Source organism: Apteryx mantelli, chromosome 7 (genome assembly GCF_036417845.1).
Source record: "Apteryx mantelli isolate bAptMan1 chromosome 7, bAptMan1.hap1, whole genome shotgun sequence".
NCBI lineage: Eukaryota > Metazoa > Chordata > Aves > Apterygiformes > Apterygidae > Apteryx > Apteryx mantelli.
In genome coordinates this window covers 13,126,689-13,148,964 of record NC_089984.1, presented here as the reverse complement: position 1 = coordinate 13,148,964, position 22,276 = coordinate 13,126,689, and the positions used below count along the sequence as shown (strand labels likewise).

General features: G+C 37.9%; 1 protein-coding gene across 1 annotated transcript in view; it reads right to left on the bottom strand.

Moving 5' to 3' along the window:
* The window catches only part of LDB3 (LIM domain binding 3), a 121,736-nt gene that overhangs the window by 59,423 nt on the left and 40,037 nt on the right, over positions 1-22,276 (bottom strand). The window contains exons 3-4 of the mRNA XM_067299800.1: positions 11,943-12,018; positions 3,658-4,064 (exon numbers count right to left, since the gene is read on the bottom strand). Of these exons, the coding sequence (XP_067155901.1) occupies positions 3,658-4,064; positions 11,943-12,018 (483 nt within the window). The remainder of the gene's footprint in view (positions 1-3,657; positions 4,065-11,942; positions 12,019-22,276) is intronic.

Genomic DNA, 22,276 nt, shown 5'->3' with positions numbered 1-22,276 from the left:
AGCCAAAGCTAGGAGCAATGGAGAGATAATGTGCTCAGGCTGTAATGCCATATTATTTGCCAGTAACTCTGCTGGTTGCAAGAATAGCATTAATGGGCTGTGATGTTTATTTTCGTTTAGTTTCATCAAAGCTTAGAAAATCCATTTTTTGTTATTCTTCTTGGATGAAGAGTAATTCATCACAGTATGACTAAAGAAAAAAGGAAAAGATCCCAGGATCAGTTATTAAATATCACTCCTTATTTAGCTGCACAGAATGCTGCTGATAGATCTAGGCACTGAGCCTACCAACTTGCTGCTGTAACATTTCTAGATCTGGAATTGATACACGACAGTGGACAGCAATGTTACTACTTTGAGTGACATTCGAAGTGAATTTGTCTCTTTCTGCTTTTGTCTCAGGGAACCTTTGGTATTACTGCTTCTTTTTACAAAGTCCTTCTATAATTGACTCATCCACCTGTATTTTTCATGATTAAAAATATTCTACTGAGCCAAAGCCACAGTCAAGGCTTTGCCCTTTTGCATTTCCATGGAAAAGCAATCATAGATCACTTTCTGCAGTTACTGTTCTTCAGACTCTCAAATTTGAGAATATTCTGTGAGCTATACAATTCTGAGAGCTGCATTAAGACAAATATATCAGTCTTTTACAGGAAACAGTAGAGATATATTAGGAACAAGTTGTAGCCTGTAAGCACATCAGTGATCCTATATCCATTTCAGGTATTTATAACACAGCTGGGCACTTGCTTCCAATCAAACATGGTGTAATAGTATTATATTCTGAAGTGCACTCTGATGGCTGCTGTAATCTTCTAATCCAAGTCTCTGCCTTGCACATAAAATAACATATTAAAGGTAGAAGTAGAATCCTTAAAATAGGCCTTAAAGAGAGGAACCACTTATTTGCATATAAAAATATGTTCAGAGATAAAAACATTACATGCACACACTAAGAACAAGTCGACAGCCACATGTCTCATCAAAGATTTTTTTCAATGTGACATGTACTGAAACACTCAACTTGCCCTCTCAAAGAGGTCATGCAAGTAAGAAACTCGTAACCCAAGCCACCTGGCACATAAACACATGTGGGACAGGTATTTACTGCCTTTGACCTACAATGTGAAGTATAACTTATACTGGAATGAAAAAGAACCATATGTGAGAAGCTATGGCTTAGTCTTCATATTTATTAATACTCCCCCTTCCAGAGCTTTCAGCACATGAAGTTCTACTTTTAGCAGACCTCCTCTATATTCTTCTCCTTGGGTCTGTGATAAAGCCTTAATATTGTAAAAGTGTATCAGAGAAACAGATGCTTTGTTATTCTTTAAAAGTCAAGGAAATCCTCTCAACATTAATTCCAGCCTCCTGGCAGGATTTTCCAAAGGGTTTAGCTAAACCTCTAACAGCAATTCACATGATTAAGCTTAAATGATTTGGTTAAAAGAAAAGCAACACTGAAATATAAATATACCTTGAGATCTACCCAATTACCTGAACTCTCTTACAGCTTTAACCATATTGGTAAGTGGATGTTTATGAATGCATAATAAACTGACAGCTTTGGAGCACCATAATTTCACAATCTTTATACAGCATCTCATGTTGTACTGTATGATAAGAATGTCCAAAACAGCAAAGTCCAGAGCTGACTTCACAGAACTTACAGGGCCTTTCTTAAGCACACTTTCATATATATGCACAGTGAGATAGAAACCATCCTGGCTGATATAAAGTTTCAAGATAGTTACAGGTTATAAGAAAGAAGCCTCCCAGTCATGGATAATACTCAAATGGGAGAGGGAATGAAAGGATTATTGAACTCCGAATTTTCACTTCAAGTAAACAGAAATTTAGAATGCTCTAAACCTCAGAAGAATTATCTGAAAAGACACCTATACTTAATGGAGGTGGTTCCAAGATAAAACCTTGCTTTGTAATTCGGTGCATTGCCCTTAAACCATAAGTCTGCACTAATGGAAAACTTGAATTATATTTGGCTGTGAATGTGTACTTATACAGGAGACATAAAATGCATAGAAAAGCAGAAGAGTGAGACAGTGAAGCATTTTGTGCACCTATACTTTTTTTGCATCCCAACAATCACAGCTACATTATATAGCCCTGCCGCAACACTCTCTAGAATCAATAGAATAGTTCACATCGACTTCAGTTAGTGATGGATGCAGCTGTGTTGTGTATAATTTTAATAATAATAAATAGTCCAGAAACTGAGCCACCCAAAATATATCCCCACTACCCCAGCTCTTGCAGATGTTAGGGAGGCATGTGAGGATAGCGGGAGAAAGACAGTGAGATATACTCCCAAGAAATTTCACATATTGAAATGATTCAAAAATTAGTTTTCCTCAAGAAAGCTGTAAATGAAGAAAGAAACATTCCGAGGTTTATTTTGCTGACCCTGCTTATTAATTGAAATTATTTTCCTTTAAACACTCATTGCCTTCCTTAATTATCCAGTGTGAGAAGGAAGTATAGGATTTGTTCAGATAAATTAATTAGGATTGTTAATGCAGAGTGCTGAAAAGAGTTATCCAAAGAGATATTATCTAAACTCTGCATGAATCATCTAAAGCATGTATATATGCTCTTTTTTGAGAATAAAATATCCTTACTTTGCTGTAACTTAAAACCCCCTGGCTTTACTCTTGCAAAGAGCTTCTGTGATGGGATATTAAGTACTAGAAAATACATGTATCTACCTCAAGTGGATTGTTTGACTTTTCTGTTTGTTTTCATGTGGCCAGGTCCTTAGTATTGAAAGTAAATTTTTTTCCCCCCACAATCATAATAAGGAATTTAGTTTTAGATAAATACAGCTTTCAAGTAAGCAAATTAGAGATTTGTTTGTAAATTAAAAAGTGAAGGTAAAAAAGTTAGGAAAACTTATTATTTCTCATTGCTTTCTCTCATGTAAGCCCTGCTGTTACATAGTCCAAGCTGCTCACTTCACACACCTACCAATAGAACAGTTAATCTGCAATATGTTAACACACTGAAAACCTTGATAGCATGGGATCAAATTATCTGGGTAGTAACTAGAGATTATTCCTTCTTATATTCAAGTTAATAACAAAGCTAACAGTACTTAGACATGACACACACAATGTTCAAACTAGAGGATTCAACAAATTGCACTTTTGACTCATCTTGCACAGGAAAGCCAATACATTAAGGAAGGAATTATAGCAGTATGCTGCAGTAGTTCAGCATGTCAGATTTGCTGGTCAAAGCAACTTCTCTTTAGGTAAGCACAAAAATCAGTTCTCTCTTATAACAGCTTCTATAATGGCCTATAGTGATATTTGGTTCTATGAGACTACACGCAGCAATCTAAATTGCTAAATGTCAAAACCCTGAGGTTATCACGGTTACTTCAGTAATAGTGTTTCTCCTCATGCTCTGGTGACTATTGCCAATCCATATTGCAATTCAGATACCAAAGACCAAGAGTTATTATGTAATGGTACTGTGTAAATCTTGTGGGGGTACTGGAAAATTTAATGATTGTTCCAGAACTTAATCGTGATTACAAGACAAATGCACAACAGGGTAGGCACTATTACATTTATTTTTCAGCAAATTCATTACTTACTGGAATATTAAACATTTTACCATGTTACCTACCCTCTAGGAAGTCCACCTTCCGAAGCCCTTCGTTTGAGACTTAATTTATGCATCTCAGCCATTTCCCTTAGAGTCTCTGCTGAGTAAAGGCCAATAGGGTTGTTATACTGCCTTGCAGGGCTCAGTTGGTGTTTAGGACTATTGCCATCAGTGAATACAGGGCTTAGTTTTGAACCTAGATTACTCTTTGCAGGTGAAATGTCAGGAGTCACAGACTGAGAGGACAAGGAAGATCTAACTGCGGTAGTCTTTAAGTAGGAGGAGCTATTTGAAAGGCTGATCTCTTGCTTGCTGAGGTAGCCTGAAAATGTTCCATTGGTTGCTAAAATACTACCCATAGGCCCAGTCGCCGTGTTAGTTAGAGGGCTGAAGGTTGTTCTGTTGCCATTGATTTCCCAAGAAGGTTCCTGTAGTAGCAAACATGCAGGCCAAGAAAAGAAAAAAAGAAAAGAGCAATCATAGAACACATGCAAAAACAATGTATCTGCAATTACAGCTTTCTAAACACATTGATAAACTTGCAATAAACAGATTAGGGGCCAGAGCACCCAGCCTTTCAGGGAACATTTAGTTCATTGTTTCAAAACAAGGGAAGCATTACATACTCAGGCATTTTTTATTGGTTTTTAGTTGAAATCAACAAATTAAAGCTTAACATTAAAAGAATGTTTGGTACTGGTCAACACCATAGCAATAATTTTATATCAAGATGACATTGTCCCATTAATTCCTGGGATAATTAAGAAACTTGTAAATGTTTTGACATCAGAATCATTTGAGATGACAATACGCAAACATAAAAGTCAATGCCATTATTATAAAAACATAATGTTTCTGAAAACACACCATACTGTTTTTCATAAGTATACTTAAGTTATTGAAGCCCACACACTGCATTGCTTTCATAGGCTCTGGTTCATGCTAATTAGGCCATGCAGCACGGTTAGCAAATAGGCTAAGAGAATTCAAGACCAGGTACTGCCCAACAGGTAGAACTCCTCTGTTTCGCTCATTTCCGCACTATTTCCACTTGACAGGATGTCTGCATGAGTATAAATATGCACACAGCACGGGTGCATGATCCTAGAGTCATGGCCCAGATAATACTTTAACCACGACAGCAGGGCATATTGTCTTAGCAGAGGTTACAGGAAGCTCTCCTGAAAATAGTTACATCTGTAAAAATTTATGCTGGTGCTCAAATAAGAAACATACTATAAAAAAAACTCATCCTGGAAAAATAATGTGATATTCTGCTTCGTTTTCATAAATTATTTGCTATTAACGTAGCTTAATGAAAACGAAATAAAATTAATATCAAAGAGGAAAAATACTGCTTTTTTCAGCAACACAATGCAGAAAACAAGCAGCTGTCAAGAAAATTCAGCATAAATGCAAAAAATACAGGCCCTTCTCTCATGAGTTCTGAGGAAGTTCATTTAAAACTTCTGTGCTGATGTTGGTTAAAACACTGTACTACTGCTTCTGCCCTTCAGAGCTCAAGCTCATTCTGGTGTAACACCATCTAAGTCACTGGGAATGGAGGGTACCCAACACTTCACAGGAAGCAACGAGCACTATTTGGGTTAAATAACCTCATTTCTTTCAAGCTACCAGCAGTGTGTGGTAACTGCAGTTCTAATGTCAGTATTTTTTTTAGAAGTCTGCCTACCTGCAGTAGGGACAATTTTATCAATGAGAAATACAAACTTCTCTTTCATGTGGCCATTTTATACCCTCAGTTTTCTTGTTCTTTTTTAAAGACAAATTAGAATATAAGAACATTATTTATTTTTTGGATCAGGAAAAAATGAACTCACTATTTAACCATTCCGCTTGTCAGTCTGTCTTAGTCTTGATAACACCTAACTTCTCTGTGGTTTCCTTTTTTCATGTGATCAAAACTGCTGCCAGTATCTGCATCATCTTCATCTTTTAGCACGTGGATCAGCAGTTCAGATTCTGTACATGTGGTGTCTTTGAAAAACTTTTTGCATTGTTGTATTTTGAGAGGTTGCTCGATACAGTATCAAGGAACAGAGTGAGTATAATCGATTGCAAGTTTCCTAATCCGGGGCATGATGAAAACTTTTACCGTGTTTAAAAAAGAAAAAGAAGGGTTTCAGAGGTACTCACTTCTGTGATTTTAACACAAATCTCAACAGTTAATTGTGCACTCTGAAATACTTAATGTTTTTGTCAAAGCTGCAGTTAAAGAGATAAGAGCAAATGAATAAATTAGCAAGGCCCTTAGGACCATTGAGGAAAACCAAAGAAGTTTAACTTCTAAAGGCTCAACAACTAGAAGATAAATAGGAAAATTTAATATTTATTACTTTTAACATCTGACTAATGTTTGCATCTCAAACTCAGAATTCTGAATGCTGAAACTCATCAGAATATCTTTTTAAAACAATGAATGGCTTAGTTTCAGAAGTAGCCGTTTTATCCATTACTTTTGTTTTCCAGTAATTATGTACTGTGGATAAAGCAATCTGTAGCTGAGGATCACAGAAGGATCACTTTCACCTCCTCCTGCGGACCTAGATAAACACCAAATGTCCGGATGCACAGGGTTATGCTGCCAGCGTGCTGCAGTCCAGCTCTGGGGGACGGGGACAGGCAGGGTCATTATCCTGAAGAAAGGATGGAGCCCACAACCTGGCCTCAACAAAAGCCAGGACAGCAGTGGCTGGTGGCCAGCAGGGACATTTTCCCTCCTTTGGGCTGGTACTGGTTTGATGGCCATATTTAACATCCTACACGTACATCCCCCTTGGCCTTGCATGAACTGTAAGCCTGAGAATAATCTGGAGTCTACTGGTCTTTGTTATAATTAACATCATTTCCTTGTTTGATGTTAATCTTTACTAGAAAGAGAAATATTTTATATTCTCCTCTTGGATTTTCCTATATTGCATATTTAAGTTTAGGGAGATTACATGTGAAAAAGCAAGATAATATGACCTGACTGATTATAATTAATTGCAGAAAAACCTCAAGGTCTGAGGATGTAACTAATGATAACACTAAATACATTTAGGAGATTTTGAGTCAAAGATAGGCAGAGATTTTAACAGCATTAACTGTTGCCTGAGGCTGTAGAAGTAAATAATAGTAAAAAAAATGATTTTAGGATTATTTTTAAATAAATACATTTGAAATAAATACTTCAGTCATTATATCCTGACATCAAAGACTACAAATAACTACCCTTAAGTAGCCTACTGCAAGCTTCCAAGTATCATTAAATAAGAAGAAAACAGGACTTCTCCCTAAAAATATATTTTAAAAGAGGGACAAATGCACAAGGCCATGCTCATAAATTAAGTCACCAATTGTGCAATTGAGTTTTACATGCTGGCAAAGGCGGACAAAACAAATACTGCAAAAACTAGTACAGAGGCAATAAGAGAATAAAAAGGATATGCTGGAGGTAGACTTGTGTGTCACCTTGAAAATCCTGTGGGATTCATCTAAAATTGTGTTTCCTTTCTAAACTTCATAATAAAAGAACATGCATGGAGACCTGATTATAGTATCAGTTTGAACTGCTAGTAAGAGAAATATCAGATATTTCTGTAATCAAAATGCCTTCTCATAGTTTTGGTGTTACTGGACGCTAATGGGAGGCAAAGGGAAAATTATGGGGAAGACAAACATAAGAAATGAAGGCTGATGATTCTGTCAACCTTAAAGACATGAACAGAATTTTGGTTTCACTCCTCAAACCATTTCTGGCTGGAAAAAAATAGAATACACAACAGTGACTAAATACTAGAATTCCTAGCAACCCAACAGTGCCAGCTTAGGATTCTCCATTTTGGCTTAGTATTCTCAGTAGTTCTCAGATAGGTATTTTCCCTGCATTTGGAGGGGAAAAGGGTGAAACAGAAAGTGGATAAGAGAACAGCTGTATAATTCCTTCAAAACAATTACTGTCCAATAATCAGCTTAATTCAGCTCTTCTCTGTTGTGATTTATAAAGTATTTACCATTCAGTTTATTCCTGGGAGGATATTTTAGAATAAATTACTATTCTGTTTCTTTGTAGTCTAGTGGCAAAACCAGATCAACACAGGAAAAGTCTTTCTGAAATCTGAAGGTCAGATTTCTAATAATGAACAGCAGCACGGCTCTTAGCATTGTATCACATGAAACGCAGCCAACAGTAACAAACATTCCCTTGTTTCCCATCTCTCTCTCCTCCCATTCCGCCTCATCATCTCTGTAGCTGAAAAAGCAAGCTAACATCTTAAACTATGCAAGTCTGATGCTACCCTTCAGCTGACCAGAAGAGGAGGCTCTGACACTGAGCAATGGGCCTCCTTCCTAGAGAAAGGAGCTGTCATCTTGCTGCAATCCTTATTGCTGCTTACTAGGAGGGGAAAACAGGGTTTTAATTTCCCAGTGTAATGGCAGTGAATGAGTTTAAAACTGATAAATGTAGAGGAGAGTCTCAAACATTTGGGAATAGAAGGAAGTTATGAATCAGCTCTATTTCCGTTCTGCAGTATTATGTTTTCCTTAGGAATATTTAAATTCTATGAAAGGCAAGCACCCCTTCTTACATACAGGAGAGGTGAGAAAGATGGATTTCTATAGGAAGCAACATTACCACTTTTTCAGGTCCTCTTCCTTCAATAACCTACGTTCTGTTATCTATTGCTATTGTCTTTACAGACTAGTCCAGCTTTTTGCACTTCTAGGAGAGCAATTTCAAAACTCTTTAGCTATACTGAGGAATTTAACCTCCCAACATGCTAAGGAGAACCTAAATGTTACTTTAACCTTTTTAGAAAAAAGGAAATGGAGGTACCATGGTATTAAATGACTGCTCAAAGACATCCAACAAAGAGCTTTTGGCTAAGCATGCTCTTCCACCCTATGCTTTGCTTAAGTAATCAATCATCTTTTCAGCTATTTTTGCTTAGCCATACAGGTTCCCAAATTTTGCAGGAAACAAATCATAGGCATTATGAGATCCTCACTGGGATTCTGAAATATACGTGCTCTGCAATGTTTCATAAACAGGACAACATGTAGTCATGTTATTAAAGAGGCTGTCTTTAAGACCTTTGTGCAAACGGACAGAAGCTAAAGCTATGCACTTAGCCTTAAGGCTTCAGCTGAAACATCTGGAACTGCACTAAGCCGACTCCTTACCTGTACTTGCCTAATTACATCCCCTCAAAAGTTGCAGGAGCTCAGTCTAGTGACTGATGATGGCTTAGTCTCAGTCCTTGGAGTCATGCTTACTCTTCTTCCAATTTGAATGCTTTCAGCCTCAGTTATGCCCTTCTCTTCCAATTATGCCACACCTGTGCAAAAGGTCTGACTAAAACTCACCTCAAATCAAAAACGTTTCAGCTTTCAGATTAATGTTAGAGAAGGAAAGAGTAAAACTATTTCCAATACAGCCCTGCAGCACAGCTGATCTCATACTTATGCTTGAAAAAACTGTGTCATCCATAACACTGATCAGCTCAAGAAAGTAAGGAGAGAATGCACACATTCCATTACTTATGGAATGTAGAACAATTTCTATTATGCTGAAAAACTCTGGGGTTTTTATACATTCTTTATATCCTTCAAAGGAATGTAAGTTTATTTTTTTTAAAACAGGAGAGACCATGACCACAGCAGTCCAAAAAGAAATCCATGCTTGAAAATTAGTGCAAGCTGCAATCAGATCAGCAATAATGTACAAAGGAATTTATGGCTTATACTAGACACTGAACTTGCACACGCAGTATCTTTTAGCTGACATAGCCATGCCTTTAACTTTGACCCAGGGAGAGGTAAGAAAAACTTCCGCCTGTATTTGAGGACAACACTGTAATGATTGTCAGGCAATGTAGCTGTTTGCTGTCTTTGAAAAGCAATCAAATTCATTTCATGGGCACCATGAGTTGAACACTATCAAGCTGTGATGTGGTGGAGACAGATTCTGCCTATATGTCATGGAACTCTTCATATCTACAGTGTTATTGTTACTAGACGTAATAAAGGGACAAGCAAAGAAACCTTGATTTTGAAGTATATTTACTATAACCTACCTTATGGCAACATGCCATACTGCTGTTTGTATCAGTAAAGACTTTTTATTCCATTTTTTGAGACTTCTCCTCCAGCAGTTCAATGCCTTCATCTCCTCTCAAAATACTCTCAGAGAGGAGTTCTTCTAGTTGCTGCACTCAGCAATACCTTGATTACTTTCTAACAGTTAAAATTACTCTTGTCTACTTCAGTCCTTCTTCTATTACTCAGATGCATGTCCTAGCCCAACAAGACAGAGGGCTGGCTTTTACTATTCCTATTTATTCACCTGGTCAGCAGCTCCTTTGCTCCAAAGCACAAACATCACTCCCCCTGACCTGCAAGGGTCTCTCACTCCAGCACTCTACTGCTGCCTGTTCCCTCTGGACCAAAGACCCTACTTAAGAAAGCTTTTTGAATATTTTTAGAAACCTGTTCCCCACCACAGCTAAGAGCTGCCACCATTCTCCCACAGAAAGAGTCTAGTAAATCTCTTTCCAGCTGCAAGTATTGCCTGCAGCCCATTCAGAATAGGCTACCTCCAACAGCTCCGATAAACCTTTCGTAAACACCAGTGCACACAATGCTCAAGTGCAAAACAACATGCTCTTGAGAAAAGGTTGAGCCCTTTAATCCTCATATCTCTCTGAAGGGTAATACAGGAAATGTAAAGTGACCTTTTACTTTACAGCTTTCATGTCAAAGGCATTTTTAGGATTTTTAAAAAACCTACAGTGTGTGGAGTTAACTTTTTTATAGGATAGATATTAAAGGAAGAATAGATTTCTTGTATGGTAAACAGCTGTGGATGGCTATGGTTACTACCCATTCCAAAATTGACACTTGCCAAGGGAAGGAATACAGAGTCATCAAAATCAGGTGTATAAAAGCTATTATATATCAGTGCCTGTGATGGAAGTAGGGAAATCTGTCATACCCACATAGGTATTATTGAGGGTCCCAAAAGATAGTTGGTCTTGTAAATATTGTGTGTCAGTGAATGAGTCTGAAAAGACAAGTCTACTTACAGCCTTCAAGGCAAACAGCATTCTGTGCAGTTCTTCAGGGAAAAGCAAGTTCTCTCTTCCCCTTCTTGCCCCTATTCCTTTGCTGGAGCACCAGTTTAAGTAAAAGAATGAACCATCCTTTCTCTTCTAGGAAGTTCACAGTACTATTCGATCATTCTTCCAATAACTTCCTCCCCAGATAATACTTAAAAAATCATGAGATAAGCAGAAACAACCCTGAGCAACATCAGTTCTTAATTCCTTCTTCCCTTACCAAAAAGTTTACAAGATCCCAGAGTCCCATTATTTCTGTCTCAACTAATAAATAGTCAGGCAGGTTCAATTCGAATTCGACAAAATAAAATTGAGCCAAACCATTCTCCCTAAGTGCATTCTCCTCTGTTAGCATGAAGGTATCTACAGCTGTTATAGGAATGATGTTAACCTCCTGAGATCTGAATTTGGAAGGCACAGTGTTTATAAAAAATGCCTAAAATTGATCTATAGAAATCAGAATTGCCAAAAAAACAAGAAGAAATCACCTAGTTCCCTGTATATTTTGATCTTAAGTGCTTCTTAATTATTTTATATCTTAGGAACAAAATTAGCACTTACAAAATGGATAAAATTGCAGCTGTGAAGATTTTGCCTTTTCCCAATTTATCTAATTGAATATATCAGTAATACAAATATCCTCCCAACTACTTTACCCTAAGGGCATATGCCATCTTTTAGGCATCCTTGGTCCCAGGTCCTTGGTCCAATGTCTACTGACTGATGGGAGAAGAATGCAATATGATGCAAGCTTTTCAAATGCTCTAATGTCCTCTTATCTTTTCAAGTCAGTGTCTTTTCAGTCGTAGTCAAGATTTAGACACGCTGAGACAGACAACTGTTTTTTTCCCCCGAGAATCTACAAAAGCAAATGCATGCTTTGGGAAGCTTTGTTAGCTGTTTGCAGCCTAGAGAAGAACAAAATCAAGATGACAACATTGTTCAGCCACTCAGAGTAGACTAAAATCCTGTCAGAGGACAGCTGGATGCTTTGGTTCTTCTAATCAGAAATCAGCAAAATATAGATCCATCTATACATCGCATTATAGGCACTTTTGGTACCTGTGCATTCATTCAATGTTTACTTATTTGAGGTGGGCAAAACCGATTTTCTGTAGTAGGTATTTACCTTCACTAGGGTAGATAAAACTGATAACTTTGGCTGAGGAGAAATATGTCACATACCTTCTGGTGGGGAATTACAGGCCGGGGAGAGTCAATTCTGGGTGCTGTGGTTGGAATTGGCACTGGACGTTTAGATCTGGGAACCAAAAATAATAAAAAACATTGGTAATCAGGACTCCTATTTTTCAGATCTAATTTTAAAATTCCAGAAAATTCTGCAGGACTGAAACCTAACCATAGCCTAGATTTTTGCTAGTTATCAGAATGCTTTTTCCACCTACTCATTTGCAAAGATCTTAGATATAAGAAATAGAGTTTGATTAGGTTTCTCTGAATGATAAAAAGCACCAGTTATGGAAGCAGCCTCTGATTTGGGAGACCATCTATTTTCCAATACTTTTTGACAAACTCGATTTTCATAAAGGCCAATCAGCCACTACTATGGAAAAAATTCAGGTTTATGCTGCCCTCTGGAAAATGGCACTTAAAAGTGTCTTAAAATACAGAGACTAAATCCTGATATTGAGGCATCTCAAGATCAACTTCAACAGATTATAAGTTGATATCTTAAGCTGCTGTAGCAACTGCCCTAATTTAGACTCCTCTACAGGAAGAAACCTGGGCTTCATTTTGGACAATTTATAGTTTCAACAGGAGCAGAAGATCACTAACAAGCTCACCACGCTCCCCTCCAAATGCCCTTCTTTTACCCGTTTGTAACAAGCACACGCACACAAACATTTGAAAAACAAAAACAAACCCTACCAAAATGTTTTCAAAACACTTGGTTCTCCCTTTCATAGAAATACAACATAGAAAGTGAATCAAGCACAGCGACAAATGTTAACTAAATCAATGTGACTCTAGGACGCTCAGGTAAGTAAAGATTTATTTGTGGAGGTGTTGTGAGAATCTGCATAGCATTGATCATCCCTCTGAAATCTCCTCAGTACACATGGGATTACCAGAGCAAATGAAATGAAAAATGAACTAAGAATCAAAAGAATCAAAATTAGACAAGTAATATACTGTTGCCAACTGATAGATCAGTATTATGCCTGGAATACTCATCTTTAAAAATTACATTTCAAAATTTGGACAAAGGTACAAATATGAAATAAAAATACTTAAAAGCATACAAAACTATTACTCAAGCCAAAGTGACTGTGACATTTGGAATTGCTTGCTTTAGAGAGGAAATGAATATGGGAAGACATTACAGAGGCTTAGACAATAATGAATGGTAGAAAAAGGGAAATAAAGCTACGTTCCTGGACATTAAGTGAAATTGAAAAGACAACACACATAAAATTGACAAAGGCAAACAATATTTCTTAGAGTACTTGATTAACCTGAGGTGAAACTCACTGTTAAACACCACTGAGACTATGAGATTAGTACGATTTCAGAAAGGATTAGACATTTATACAGATAATGAAAATACAAAAGCTGCTTTAGGTTGGGGAAAAAATAAGTACCAATACAGATTCTCATTTTTCATGGCACAACTTAATAACAGATTGATAGTGGAAGGCATAAGCTTTCTGTGTTAGGCTCATTATTTCTTTACTGACGGGTATATTGCACTTTCCTCTGAAATACCTAACAGTGGTATTTATCAGAGACAGAAAACTGAGCAAGACAAATGCAGGGCTCATCCACTGGGCCAATTCCTGCATTAATGCCTAGCTTCATGTTGAACTGTGTATTTAGCTTTGATTGCCACACATAAAATACCTACATAAGCAGAAATAAACATTAAAAAAAAAAAAAAGGAAATTGGAAGATTTCCATATAGAAGATTGGGAAATGATGCTACTTTGGGAGATGAAAGCAAAGATGATGTAATAGATGCCCACCTCATCATGAGCTAATATGAGAATAGTTTGAAGAGGAGAAAAAGAAGAAGAGGAATTTCAAAACTGGCATTTTATTATGCAACAGGTAATTAACCTGTGAAATTTGCTGACATAATGTATTCCTGAAACAAGAGCCTAGAATACTGCAGAAGGCACCAACGTTGATATTCACAGTGGGAATAGATCATAACACACTAAGACATAATTATCTGAGGAATATATATCTTCCTGTTCCAAAAACAAAAGCTAAGCACTAACTGCCTCGAACAAACTTTGCTCAGACACATTACTAAATAGTTTTCCCTCAGAAGAGGAGAGATTCCTGTATCCTTCCTCCAACCATTTTTGCTTAAAAAGGAAAATGATAAATCATATTCATGAGACAGGCACATGTATCATGAAAGATGGCAAAAAAAAAAAGAGACAGAAAGCAATCAAGTGCAGCTCAGAACCCAGTCAGACCTGCTGAAAACTGAATGAAACAATTTATGAACAGGTAAAGATTTAGGGGGAGATTCTGATCCTGCCTCCACTGCTGATATTTTCTGGGTACACTCAGTGATTTCTATGAGGTTATTCAGGGGGACCTGAGCATAAAATCAAGACCACAGCCAGACAGGGTCCATAGTACTCTGTTCACTGAGCATGAATTATGTGTCAAAACTGCTTAGCAATGTAAATATTCTTTGTCATTTGCAGAGGTATAGCAAACAACCACAAAACGCATCTGTCTGATGCACAAATAGAAAATATTTGTATTGCACCAAGGGTTTTATCTACTCCATCACTTCTGTTGTTTAATGTATGTCTTCTTCCTCACTCACTACCTGACCATATAAGATGATGTTAAAAAGCTATATTTATTCCACAGGTTACTGATAAGCTACATCTGTCACTCACAGTGTTATCCAACCAAGACTTTTATTTCACGCTGACTTTGTATGAGATTTCAAGATGCCACTTTAAAACAAAGAGGTTCCTACATAACTCTGCCCTGGGTGTTCATAGCTTTGATATTTATAAACAGAATGATGAGACTTGCTAGACTTAGCATAGGTTTGCAGTGGAGAGAAGGGCAGAAAAGGTGAAGTCAATTTGCAGGAATGAAAATGTATGCAGTTGCAAAATAAAACAATTATTTACCTAAGAGCCATTATTCCTCAGGGAAACATCTGCAATTTCAGGACATTTCCTTTTCCTTCTTTTCCTTGATGAATCAAATCCTGCAGCAACACTTGTAAGTTAGGTTTTTGCTTTTCAAGTGATGAAGGCATTGTTGTGCAGGTGTTTGTCCAAGTTTACATTTTAATCTACTGACTGCAAAATTCTTTTATTCCAAACACTCAATTGTAAGCGTCACTCAGAAAGGATGGATTAAGCTCACATATTTTTGCTCTCCATGACAAAGACTGAAAGCATGCATTCAATAATTCTGTGTCTGTATGACAAGCTTTGCAGGGGACCATACCCCCCCCCCCCCAGAACCTGGCAGCTCACCACAGGAGGTGAAGTCAGAAGCTTTGCCTCTGGAAGAACCCCAAGAATTTCCTGGCACCCCTGGCGGCACCCCCTGCACAAGGCCTGCTCAGGGGACCAGCAGACAAGGAGATGAGATGGTTTCCACATCTCCTGAGCAGAAACCACTCTCACGCAAAATACTCCAACATTTAATTCTACAGCCTTTAGACAGGGTTCTGGGTTTTCACTGAAACAGCATAGCATCAGAAGCATCTAACAGAAAGCAGCATACTGCTGGAAAAGCAGCTAAGAAATACTGTGTGAAACGAACAGCCCCATGCTGGGAGGAGATGGGCTTTAGTTTTTGCTCTAAGTTCTCCTGTTTTCATGACTATAAGAGTGGCTCCTGCCCTGCTGTAGCTACTCTTGGATTCTGTCACAGCTAATGCAGATGAACATCTTGCACTTGACATTTAACTGGAAAGTGTGTGTGTGGGGGGGAGGCACTTAACAGAGAACATTTAAAACAATTTCTGCAGACTTTAGGTCCCCCTGAAGAACTGCCCATTCTTTGCCTCAGGTTTATTTGCCTCTGTTCCATCTATATCCTATGTTGTAGAAACCATTCATGAAGAAGGATAAATGACTGTGATAGGCAATATTGCCAGACTTACAATGGGTAATTTTTAGAGCGATATGAACTACTCTTATATACTCTATATGAATCATATGTGGCTGCAGTGTTTTAATCTCTGCTGGCTCAGGGACTGAGCTACTAGATTCAATTTGGGGCCCCTTGTGCAATGATGTATAACAAAAACCCCACTGCTACCAGATGACCCCTGATGTTTTGCTTTTAAATGTTAATGTCTTTGTCATTTTGAAGCCTCAGTCTCTACTGTGTCAAACCATACATGATCCTCATTTGCCTAGCAGGACTGTGAGGAGGAGGAAAGTCCAAATTCCACAAAGGGCTGTGAAAATTACATATTTGGTGTTGAAATGTTCCGTGTAAAAAACTCCAAAGAAATTAACTTTGTTTGCAGTCAAAGCAATTAATTTGATTGCAACTTTTACACATCTTGTTCTGTATTTAAAAAGTTTAAAATGGAAACAAAAATTCATTTCAAAATGAAAATTCAAAACAGCCCTAAAGATGACAAAATAGGTCTTTGATATTTTTGGAATTCTCCTCCCCACCACACCAACACACAACTGGTTTTCTTCCTTAATGAAGATTAAAAACAAAAGATGGATCTCATATCGCAAAGCAGTTCAATTGTTATGGCACCATAGATACGACTGTGTCCAAATTTCTACTCGTTCCCACCTACCTAAATTTATCTTTCCCAGAAGAGTGCTTGACTTCAAATGTAATATCTTTGCAGTGGCAGTAAAGGTTCATTAAGAGTCAGCTGCATTAAGAAGAGCTATCTGCCTAAGGAAAGGTTGCAAAAGAGCTCTGTGATGCAGTACCAGTTTAACCTGTGTCCTTAGGGGAACACAATACTGTACTTGCAGAGACGTGGTGTGACATAAATAGTAGCTCTTTTTCCATCTTCACATGGCTTTTTTGTATTTCATAACTTTGCCAATCAGGGTCTATCTTCTCCTTTCCAATACTCAGGATAGCTAAAATCGACACTTTTTTTTACAGTAAACTTTTGCTTTCATTTCATGTGACCACTTATTTATACCTCTTTGAGAGTCTTACTAATCCTACCTTAATATCTCAACCAGTCGAAAATAAAAAGGGGTAGAGCCCATAGAAAGGTGATACTAAAATACAACAGATTAGATTAGGATTAGAAATACTTAGAGATAGAAAATATTTTACAACTATCATCTCATTGAAATGGAGTCATTCTGGAGCGCAGTGAGCACATAGCAGGATGCAAAACAATAAAGCGTGTAAAATTGAGCTTCTGATGTATATTTGTTTGAATGCAAAGAAAATTAATGACTTGATTTGGGGAAAAAAAAAAGAGAGAAGTAAAAGGGACAGGTTAAATACTGGTCTTGTCAATTTGAGATGTCCATTTAACAAGTGCTAATACCAGTAATGTGTCAGATAAATTTTTAGCCAAAGAGTGAATTAAGTAGCCAAACACAGCAGCAGCTTCTTGTTTTTAAGGCTTGCAAAGAAAAGCTCGAGTCTTGTGATATCACTGTTTAAGTCCTCCAGGCCCTGCCTGGAACATCAGCAAACAACAGCCTCAGTGACTTTAATAAGCATCACAGACAAAAGTCTGAACATTTCATAGTACTACAAATATAACTGAGATCATTTGAGAGCTAGCATGAGGCCTAGCTTCTCTGTATCAGGATATTATCTATGCCTGCAATAAAAATGAAAAGTATTTCCATCAGCAGTTTTGCCTCCTATATTTTAATGGTGAATGCAAATATTAGCATTTGGCTGGATGACTGATTTTTTAATTATTTATCTGCATTGTGCTGCATCTGGCTGAATTACAAGACTGGCAATCATTCTTTCCAGGCCTAATGTTCATACCCACAGCAATATATGGACACAAACTTCTCATGCATAAATAGCACCAGCCTAAAGGGAAGCTGCTACTCAAAAGTCTATGAAAGTGAATTTGGTAGTATCTAATTCCTCTTTCTCCTTAGAAGCAATTTGAATCAGGGGCAGACACAAACATTACTGGACAGAAAGGGAAAGCAAAGAGGGAAGGAACCTGGGGAAATCTCATGGAAGGAGGGAGAGGAAAGGAACAGGAGAAGGAAGATGTGTAAATTTGGAAATTTTTTAAAAGGACTATGTATCCAAAGCTGTTAGAGCAGCAATCAAATTCTTCTCTTTTGTTCCCTCTTACATCCCTTCTCGTTCTATCCCAATGCAGTGTGCCTGTTGCAACCTTTTTAGCCTCCCTCATGCTAGGCAGGCAACTCATGCAAAATCCCTTTTCTCCTGAACTGCCCCACCTTCTGCCCTCCAGCCTCTTCCCTCCTGAGCTGAGCAACCAGCTACCCAAGCCTCCCTCTCCTTTTAGTGGGCTCGGTACCGCTCTGGGAGGTGGCCGCCCATGACTCCTCCACCGCAGCAGCTCCTGCCGGCAGATGCAGAGGCTCAGCTGGCATCCCCGTGGCCCTGTGTGGCCATTCTCCAGTGAGCTGCTGAAGCAGGTAGGCCAAGCACTTACCTGACTCACGTGGCAAGCACTACACTTAACCTCCATGGAGTGCAGGCATCTTTCACACAGATTATTCTTCTTGATCTCTTCTTATTCCTTTCTTTTGCTCTATTTGTAAATCATTTCCAAGCCTTTCCTCTCCCTGTCACTACTGAAGACTCAGAAAAATGTGCGATCACCAGGATATCTCATCCAGTTATAGAACTTGTTTATGCCGTCATGGATTGGATTTGTATGTAGGGGTGGATTGCCATTGATATTGTTAAAATACATGAAATTACCTCAGATCCATACCTTGTTTCTAACTAATAAGTAGATCATACGAATTTGAAAATGAGCTTGCTTTAACACTGAGCTACCAAATAGATCACTTGGTAATAACATTGATTTACTTCAGCTCTACAAACCTTGTTCACATCACTATATTTTCATTCAAATCTCTCTGCTAGCTGTGTTGCTTTGATTTGAGCTCAAATATGGTATTTTACTAGTTTGACCCAAAATAATTCGTCCACTAGGTTTGCTTGAGTCCATTCATCCATAGATTACAATCATGACACTATTCCCCTTAATTTTTCATGTTTACCCCATTCAAATCCACATTTGACTTCAGACTTCATTACAGGAGTTTTGCATTGCTTTTCTAGTTATCCATACTAACTCAGTGTCAATAGCATACAATTCAGAAGTGAAATGCATTTTAACTAGGTTGAAATAAGATTCTTTAGGAGGGAGAACACGGCTTCTTCCTCCTTTCTACCTCTACATCTGCATGTTTTCTGGTACTATTACTGACCAGATGAAAGTGACAGATGCTTCCCTCAGAGAGACTGCTTTAAAATAACAGATGAATGAAAATGGTACTTTCAGCACAATGTAGACAAAAACACAGTACTTCAAATACTCAGGAATATATAAACAGGTATTGACTCTAAATAGGGAGCCACTACTCTCAGCTCAATAGCAAATTGGCTAAAGGCAGAATTGGATTGCTTAGCAGTAAAGAAGGGCGTGACAGAATTGAGAGACAGATGGTGGAATACAGTCAAAATAATCATAAAAGGGTCAGAGCCTAATCCTATATAACCTCCAAACATAGTATCTCACTTGAAAGCTCTAAGTTCAGCATAGTTATTTATTATTCATGATCTTATGATTATATTCATTACTTATGATTATAGGCAGACATTAAAAAGAAATCCCAATTAAAGTAAACATGCGAATAACGAGAAGAGATAATTTGTTGGGCTCATGACAAGAATAAGAAGAGTGGAACAAAACAAAGCATTGGGAAAAGATCTTATAACATAGAGCAAAGAGCTATTATTATGAAGAGCAGGAGTGGCACTTTATTTAGTGCTTGCATGTGGCCTACCATACCCTGGTCTTGAGATGTGACTCACTCTCCCCAATAAATTTTGAATTTTATATTTTGAAATATGTTCAAATTGAACATTACATAAGTAATTTTTAGCTGAGAAAAGATCAGACGTGAAGCAAACTGATTTCTCCTTTTGGATTTTCCCTGGCATGCAGATACAGAGTGTAGCTGACTCATACTATCCCCATGCAAGTGTCACAAGACTTCACTGCAGCCCTGTAACTCTTGGCTTCTCAACAGTTTTTTAGGGGTGAAAGTCATTCAGGTACAGATTTGAGAGCAGCACTGGGGGCTGCAGAAGAGCACCATGCAAAGGACCAGCTCCAGAAGCAGAGAATCACAGCCAGGCCTCAAAGCTATGACAATGAATCTACCACTCTAAAAAAGTTCACAAAAGAATAACACAAAGCTTAAGAGCTGCTTTATACAGCTTTCTATTGATACATAGGAGTTGAGGTGTTATGAGTCCAAATGGATTTCTAACACTATGTAGATGAAGTCTATTTTTCCCCTGCCACTCAACATTTTCTAAGGGCAAAAGCCTCAGTCAAGGTACTTTGAGCATCCTGACCACAAATGACTTTTGCTAGTTTCCTGAAGCTGTAATGAAGCATATTTACTTAGTTGTTTTTCCTCTAATGCCTCTTACTTGGAATGCGGACATTACAATGTGCCACATGGCTTTTAGAGCATTTCTAATTGACATATATGGGAGAGAAAAAGCAGTGAACATGGATAATTAGATCTTAACTACACTGGCTAATTCATGCCTTTGCTCTTTCTGTTTCCAAGCTAAAACACCTCAACGAGCGTGTTCCATTAATGCCTTTTTTCATCTGCTTTTCTGAGCATTTGGATGACAGTAACTGTTGTGTGGTACACAGAGCCAAACACCAGTTGGCATTACTCTACCACAGCAATACTCAGTAACTAATTTCTGGGCAAAGTTTTAGCACCTGTGAAAGACGTGCAAATTTTCAGCTGTTGCAAGAAGCAGCCATCATGTTTCCAAACCTTATTCAGAGAAACCCGTAGAGATGTACATCCCACTTTGCAGTGTGCTTTACTCTTTTGTACTCAGATGCTTTTCTCTGCAGAGACAGACACTTGTATAGATACTGTCACATTTCCCAGCTTGAAGCCTACAGGCCATGTTTCACTTTTGCCACCTTTAATTTGTGTCCCTTGAGGGGAAACACTGGTGATTATCAGTGTTCACTCTCTCAGGTGATCAACCATCACGGACTTCAGTGAAGTCGCCCAAAGGCGGCCAGGAACAAAGTGTCTCTTACTTGCTCATGTTTGCTGTGTCCAGAAAACCAAACAATTCAGAGCTATGCTACTAATACAGGACTGATACCTACATATTTTCATTTTGTTCACCAGGCAGAACAGACAAGTTTTTTTAATGCTGCGCCTAGAGCCACCATCTTCACCAAGGGGGCTACATACTATTTCATGCCAAATAATCATTCCATTATTTTTGCAGTAGCTAACCAATCAATTATGCCACAGGGGAAGGATGTCCCAGCAATAAGGCCACTGCCTATAGAACTGAGATTCAGTTTTCTCTGTTGCTACACAGGATGGCCTGCAGAAAGTAACTGGGCATTTTGCCCTTCTTCACAGGGAAGACCAGAGCACTTCCCACATGAGGGTGAACTCATTAAAGACTGCTCCAACGATACAGCAATATAATGAATAGATGCTTTCTGTAATTATTTACATTTTTTTTCTGAAGTTTTGGGACAAACCTAAGGTGATTCGACAAATATCGTTGGCTAGCTGTATGAAAAACAGGTAACTATTTTCTCATCATCTGCTAGATACTAAATATATTCCTGTTGTAACTACATGGTAACTTCTTGGCCAATTTTTTTTCAAGACCCCCAAATTTCATTTTTGGTTTGATTCTATTTCTAAATTAATAATTGAGTCAATACTCAGTTTTTACGTATTAGTTCACCCATCTGGTTGTATTTAGTTCTTCCCACTCTTCAAAAACACTGATTTCACCTGTAATTGAGTCTATTTTGGTTTACTGTGACCTTTTTCTTTACATAGCTGCACAGTATCTTTACATAGCTGCACAATTTTATCTTTCTAGAGTTGCCTTTTTTTTTTTTCTACTCCTTCCAGTCCTTTTTAAAGTGCTGTTTGATACTTGCAACCTTTTGTATAGCAGAGTTGTCTTATTTTGCAATTCAGTCCTCCTCAAGCAAATCAGGTCAAAATCTTAAAGACTTGGCACTGAGTTTAAAGAAACAGCTGTAACCACAGATAGTAACCTTACATTTATCAGCCTTCATGACTAGGCCAGAAAAGGTAACATAAAAGTATTTAAAACAGGTGGCTTTCATAGGCCAAAATAGTCATATTCTGTTCAACAGTTCAGTAAAATTGGTGTGACACTGCCAATGTTCTTCAGTGAACTTGAAGTAAGTTTCTGCAGGAGACACCAAAGAAACAGAAGATTTCCTAGAGGTAAATTTGCTGTGGACTGTGCTTCCTGTGACCGTACAATTAATCTGGGCATGT